The sequence below is a fragment of the Polypterus senegalus genome, chromosome 6, assembly GCF_016835505.1.
Source record: "Polypterus senegalus isolate Bchr_013 chromosome 6, ASM1683550v1, whole genome shotgun sequence".
Taxonomy (NCBI): domain Eukaryota; kingdom Metazoa; phylum Chordata; class Cladistia; order Polypteriformes; family Polypteridae; genus Polypterus; species Polypterus senegalus.
The window spans coordinates 172345696-172353263 of NC_053159.1; the positions used below are offsets into that span (position 1 = coordinate 172345696).

General features: G+C 39.4%; 1 protein-coding gene across 2 annotated transcripts in view; it reads right to left on the reverse strand.

Annotated features, from left to right (window-relative positions):
* stk39 (serine threonine kinase 39) overlaps positions 1-6106 on the reverse strand; it is a 161048-nt gene extending 154942 nt beyond the window's left edge. Inside the window, exon 1 of one of the 2 annotated variants that reach the window (XM_039757539.1) lies at positions 5840-6106. In XM_039757539.1, coding sequence (XP_039613473.1) covers positions 5840-5948 — 109 coding nt within the window. In that variant the 5' untranslated portion in view covers positions 5949-6106. The remainder of the gene's footprint in view (positions 1-5839) is intronic. The other variant, XM_039757540.1, reaches the window with a different exon arrangement.
* Positions 6107-7568: the final 1462 nt, after the last annotated feature.

Below are 7568 nucleotides of genomic sequence, written 5' to 3' on the forward strand. Positions count from 1 at the left end.
GTTATCAGTGACACTGACTAATGTTACTTTAGGCTTCCCCAAAAGTCATATGAGCAATAGACCACACTAGTGTGAATAACAGCACCGCCATCCTAATTAAAGGGTGGCTATGGAAAATATGAATCATTACATCAATGCACAGGTAAGTCCTTTTAAATGGCATTGACGTGTATGTTGCATTGTGCAATCTGACATTCCGATGAGGGCAAACTCCTTCAGCAGAAGTGACATTTGGGCATCACACCAGGAGGAGAAGCTGTAGTTTTCCTTTTTGGTTGCTAAATGCACACTGCAAGCTTGCAAATAAATGTACTGTTTTCCCTAGTAATTAAGGAGTATGGTCTTGTATATAATTTTCATTTTCTTACAAATGTGGTTCATACTGCTACTGAATAAGTGTCAAGTGTTTGAAGCATGAAAATTCATAAATTGCTATATTTTCAGTCAAACAAGACATTTAAAAAATGTTTGTTAATATGAATAATGCTATTAACATTTAGTTATGCAGTACACAAACTTAGATCCATAATGTACATGGGCATCAGTCTGCTATAGGATACTACACAGCCTTTCTCTCTTCTTTAATAGCAGACGCATCTCAGTGCTGTTTTTATAGATAACATATTATTTCTTAATCAATTGCTGAAAAGACCACTACTGCCTCTGATACATGTACAGTAGTTCTCTTTTATTACAATTAAATAAAACTCTAAGCTTTTACAAGCTGCCCCATAACACACCAAATATCACTTCAGCTTCATGTTTAAAGTTATGGGTTCTCAATCTGTCTAAACTGCACTCACCTCTATGTCTTTTTGAGGCATGATTAGTGTTCAATGAAAGGCTGCTTAAGTATCACAAGTTCATGCATAACTGTGGATTGTACCAACCCATCTTAAGTTAATGATACACACCATTCATAGAACTGATTTGAGACTTGATTGGAGTTTTTATAAATCATTATATCATTTGAGCACAACAGCTATAACAGTAATAATCTAGTCCAAGAAAAAAAATCCATATTCAGCTGTACAGCTACAAAAAGCCAACTACTATGAACTTACTACAACTAGTAAGTTGTAATAAACTTTCACCTTAAGTACTTTTATTATTTCACCATATACTTTTGTCTTAAACAAGCAGAACAAAGGTGTGCAATAATGGCCTATACATTTTAGCAAATTTGCTTTCTTTTTAAAAGAGCTTCTCCAAAGGCTATCCAATTGATTGCAATTACCTACCTTCCTGTTTTCAGTTAGTGGGGCCAGCCACATATCCATTACTGTACAATATTGAGCTAATCTTCTGTATTTCTATCTAGTTTTGGTTAAAACCAGTATGTCCAAAATAAAGTGTTGATGTTCCACTTCTACAGTAGCAGGGACCCTATGCTATAGCTGCACTTATAGCCGCACCACATTTTTGGCCAAGAAATGCTAAAGAAGACTAGGAATACAGTCTCTGCACAGTGCTTTGAACAACTCCACTACTAGCTCAACCTAGGTGGAGCATTGTCCTGTTAGGTGACCTCTGTTTCATACTCATTGTTAATTTTATTATTATGCTTCTGGCAGACACCCTTGCTCAAGAATACATTACAATTGTTTACATATGTTTTACAGCTAAAAGCACAGACAGGTTATGACCACACAGTAAGTCAAAGGTTTGGATTCGGGGTTAATCTGTCAGACTTTTATCTTAAAAGTCAGTGCCCTAATATTTCATTACAAGATCTGCCATTAATCAGCTCATAATTTTATAAATTGATTAACAACGGAACCACCTATTGTACATTATTTTTTTCCATTCATCTGATGTCACTCTCTTTTACTAACAAGATAATGGAAGCTGCATCTTATCTCAACAACATAAAATTGAAATTAGTACCAGAAGGGAAATCTATTCAATCTAGACTACACTCTGACACACACACACATCCCTAAACCTTCACTTAGGCAAACTTACTGTGCCAATTCAATATAAACAATTCACTTAAGATATAAGTATTTGGAATGTAGTAGAAAAGGCATATTTGATTTATCCATGTCTTGAGCTAAGCACTATGTCATGATGTTTCATTCATTACATTTATTTAAACAAAATGATAAATATGATTTATGTACACACACACATTTTTATATTTTATATGTATACTAGCTGTGTAAGCCCGTGCTGTAAAAAGCATGAGGTCCTAGAAACTATTGAAGTCGTCAGAAAAAAAATTGAAATGTAGAGATGTCAGGTAATTGAAAGGACTACTCTGGGCGTCTCTCTCCTAAGAGGTTTTGTTTTGCCGACCTGCTCGCATCGCTTGTGCATTAGCGGCTTTGTCTTTCTTTGGAGGTTTCATTTTGCCAATGTGCTCACCTCACTTGTGTATTAGCGGCAGGAGAAAAAGTAAAAGGGATACCGTTTTGCCGATGTGCTCGCCTCGCTTCTGTATTAGCAGCTCAGCAAGTGACTCTTTCTTCAAAGGTTTCGTTTTGTCGATGTGCTTGTCTCGCTTGTGTATCCTCGGAGGTGGAGGGAGCCCTTACCCCGACTCCACCTCTCACTTCTGGGTCAGTCAGACAGACAGACAGACACACGCACTTCCACACATACACATTTATATATAAGATATACATACACACACATTATCAGTCAAAAGTATGGACAGACCCTGAAATTCTCATGTTTCTAATAGAAATTGATACCTTTTTTAATCAAGATACCAGCAAATTGATTTAAAATACAACCAAAACACAAATGGTGCTGCTAATAGCTATTTCTGCTTGAAACTACAGATCTGTTACTCACATATGACTGCAAAGACCCATTTTTAACAGCCATTCAATGTCGTAGTGGTCAACACCTCATGCTCACAGCACCACTGAAACTTGTTATTCTGTTCTTGCATTCCTAAAGATCAATTCTAGGTTAAAAAATAGCCAAAATTAAACGGATTTCTCAAAAACGCGATAGTATGTTTTTTCTTTTTTTTGCAGAATGAAGGTTATTTTCCATGTGACAGGTTACCAAGAAACTGAAAATTTCAAACAAAGGTGTCTGTTACTGTCTTCAGAGGAGACAGCAAACTAGGTCTAACCAGGACAGAAAAAGAACTGGAAGGCATGGATACAGAACTACATAAGAGGATGAGTACATCACAGTGTGTAGTTTCAGAAAAAATAAACGCCTTACAGTTCTCGATCACAATAAAAGTAACAAGTTCTATGTAAGCTGTTTAAAGTATGTGTGATGCCACATCTTGACTTCTGTCTGCTATTTTAGTCTTCTGATTACAAAACAATTATATACCTTAAATATAAAAATGCCATTCAAGATGTCAATTGAGTACCTTATACTACATTAATTCCAGATCTGCAGTATGTTTGATATTGGAAAGGATCGAAGGCATTGTTTCTTTCAGTTTAACAAACAGAAATGAAAGAAACTTTTAAAAATTAAAAGACGTTCTCCTCTGCTCAGGGCTACACTGGATTAATTCCCTTAGCCTGATACAGAAGAGCTGTCGTAAAAGGAACTACATTCATGCACTGATTTACACCAATTCATATTTATGGCTGAGTGCCACAGAAAACAATAAGTTAATAATGTTCTAGAAGGGTGGCACGGTGGTAGCGCTGCTGCCTCGCAGTTAGGAGACCCAGGTTCGCTTCCCGGGTCCTCCCTGCGTGGAGTTTGCATGTTCTCCCCGTGTCTGCGTGGGTTTCCTCCCACAGTCCAAAGACATGCCGGTTAGGTGGATTGGCGATTCTAAATTGGCCCTGGTGTGTTTGTGTGTGTCCTTCCTGGGATTGGTTCCTGCCTTGTGCCCTGTGTTGGCTGGGATTGGCTCCAGCAGACCCCCATGACCATGTGTTTGAATTCAGCGGGTTGGAACATGGATGGATGTTCTAGAAATAAGTTAATAATGCTGTAAAAATTGGAAAGACCACCAGCAGTAATAAGCCTTTCATTATCATTTCACAGGGTCTTGTATGTTTTCTAACTGTTGGAGAGTCATTTAAGGTTTTGAACAGTGCTGCTCCCTTTGGCTATTTTCCTGTATTTGGCCCACACTGCCTTCCTCACAGCAATATTTCCCAGCCTTTAGAATCCCACAGCCCCAGTTTTGCCATTTTAAATTCACTGACAACTCACTAATGGCATGGGGAATTGGGAAACATATAGATAGCACTGTGATGCCAATTGCTAAGGTGACCCACTTGTGAACCAGTAACAGCAACAGTGGCTGGGAAACACTGGCTTAGACAACCCACTTTCATACCAATGATGGCATCCTGCGACCCACCAACCACGCAATTCAATAGTTGAGAAACACTGCTTTACACTTGGCATGCAGCTGCTGAGACGCATACAACAGTTTGTTCTTCTCTGTACTGGCAGTTAAAGCATGCGTATCGGTGACCACACCAAGCCCATCGAGCCTCAACAGCAATTACCTGTACACTTTGTGACCGAAATATTGCCAGTTTGAGAAAAGGTCAAATTGCTGGTTCCAAATGAAGCCACAAGTGAGCGCATGACTGTATATGGATAGGTAAATGGATAAATATTTTATTGATCTTAAATGTAAAAGCAATCATACAACAGTACACACTGCAGAAGAAAAAATGGTTACTTTGTAAGTAGTTTGATTAGATCTGCATGGTGATTGGCATGGCTTCAGGAATCCAGCATATTGGGTTTGTAGCCCAAATCTGGATGCCGTCTACTTAGCCTATGCATATTTTCCCAATGTGCCTGCAGGAGTGTTTCTCCAGTAGATGATTCCAAATTGAAATGTGTGCGCACACATTGGGAGTGGGTTATTTGACAGACTGGGACCCCCATTCATGGCTGGCTTCTGCCAAGTACTACCAACCCCCCTAAATACGAATTAAGAATCTTATGCCACTGTTTAAGAAATCCAGCATCAATAAATAATCAGTGCAACGCTTTAAACAAATTACTAAAAGTACATCAGGCAGAAAGTGAATAAAATGAAAAGTATGCAAAAATAAGTTTTATCACTTAAAAAAATAAAACTCACGTATACATCTCAGGGCATCGCCTGCAGAGGCAGTGTGCGGCACACAGTAAGTCGGAAACGATATAAGTGACTTGCCAAAGGTACATTTACTTTTGGTTCAACTAAAGTAATTAATACCATTTTATTTTTGATCGTTATATGTTAAAAGCATACAAAATATTTTGAAGTTAGTCCAAGGTTGTCTTCAATGTGATACGATGCTAACTTTAAACGTACAAGGAATAGAAACACTTCCGTTACGTATCATGCAATCCGTACTATTTACAGGTCTACCTAACCTTAGAACGACATGTTTTCGGCTTATTAAAAGTTTGATTTCTCGTTATAATTCTCTGGGCAAACGTCGTTTGGTCATGTACTGTACATGTAAAAGAATGCGTCGGAAAAAAAAATCTTGAAATTATTCTAAAGGAAGGGCCACTCGGATATCTTGGAAGGCTTAAACAGCACAACCGGTAATTATCTCCATTAGGAGTTAACTGTTTAATAAAAATGCATTGAAGCTAATAGCCTCTTAATACTGCTGGGTTCAGCCTCGAGCTTTCAATACTGCGAGCATCATGTACGCCGGACGTAGATAAGACGCCACTTCCTCGTACAAACTCACGACTTTTTCGTTTTATATACACAACTTAACATTAAAAAAATGTTTTAGCTTTTAAATCAGTTAATGACAATGACTTAGGGTCAGGGTTGCTGGGAAGGGATGCCGGTAGGCCTTGTCGTCCTTGCCTTCTGATGACTGATCTTGTACCGCTAGGGGGAGATAAGCAAAAAAAAAAAAATGAAAAGCTAACTCACCGATGACTTCCTGCAGTTCGTATGACTCCCTGGTGATGGGCCAAACGGTAGTCGGAGGTGGAGGTGTCGGTGCCGGGTTATGGACCGGAGATTCGTTTGGCTCCGCCATGGCGACGCTGGTGCTGCGGCTGCTACTCCTGCTCACGCCGTCACGCGCAGCCACTAGGACGATCTCGCGCTGCCAAACTCGCTATCACCTTGCAGACTTGAGCGAGGCTGTCAGCCCCTGTGTCGCCAACCCGCCTGCAGTGCCAACCAGTGAGCGACTGCGAGACAGAGGCAGCGTTTGTGCAGTTAGACAGACGGGGCGAGGGAGCGCGCGATAAGAGAGACAGCGCGCTCCGTCTCTGACGACATTCTCCCGCCCGCCCGAGCAAATGAGCGCTCCGATCGGCACACTTCTCACATGGCGCTTTCATTCGCAGCATCGCAGGCAGCTTTAGTATATGAAATAACTTTTTAAAGGGAGGACAACAGAGTCATTCGAGGATAGATGTGAGTGAATGGTGAGCAAAGGATAGCGATGCAGACAGAATTTGACATGATAATCAAATGAGAAGAACTTAAAAAGGGTGAGTATCTCTATCATAAAAGAAACGTGTACCTTCATAAAATAAGCATAATAAACCCACAGGGTGTCAAACTCAAGCATAATAAACCCACAGGGTGTCAAACTCAGATCTTGGAGGATTGCAGTGGCTGTTGGGTTTTGTTCCAGCCACTCTTATAATTAGTTACCAATTACAGCTTCCATGCTTGCCATCATTTTAATTGCCTTACATTTAAACATTCTGATGCAGTACTGTTTCTTTTTTCTTTACCCAGCAGCCAAGTAGTCAAATCAGATTGATGGTAAAGAGTAAACCAATGGGTGTCTTCAGCAAAAATGATCAGAAGGACTAGAAGTTATGCATGTCACATCAGCCGACCCCAGGAGTTCACCCCCAGTGGGATATGAGGGGTCAAAGTTACTGCTTTTTTCCAGAAGTTGGAAAAAATGGGGATTGGTAATACAGGCATGTGGCAATATGAATATAATATTTTTTTTGATACCGAGCCCCCTGCTCGGTTAGCTTATCAACCCCTGGGCCTGCACTACGCACTAGCCTCTTTGTGGTTCTGCCGCTCACGTATGGGGATGTGGATGTACAATTTAAACAGATTGTTATATGTTGAGTTAGAGTTATTCGTTGCATAATATGATTTTGTTCTGTTTGGATTTGAAATTAACACGCAAATACTTTTCAAACTTAAACTTTTACTGTAAAACTTCAGTAAAAACAACTTTTTGAATTAAATTTTTCATCAGTATCACATTGAACTTTGATTCTGTGTTTGGACTTTCATCGTGAAAACGCAACATATAACTGCTCATGAGTGAATTTTGTTTCTTTCTCTCTATTAAATAAATTGACTTTTTTGAATGTTTGGCTCTGAGATTTGTTAATTGTCCTTGCAAAAGCTATTCTAATGGGAAACTGTTAACATTTTAATATGAATGGCATATCAAGATCTGCTTTGTTGTCTAATGTTATTCGTGGAAGATGTACTACATTACCTTTCTTGGATACATTCTTCTTTCTACAGTAATTCGTGTGGTGGAAGACCGTACGGTGTTAACGGTTGTGGATATTCTTTGGGATATTGTAAGTTGATGTTTTCATCTTCCGCACGATCACCACCAACTGTTTCAGCATAGTCGATTGATACGCATCTGACCAACTTGCCG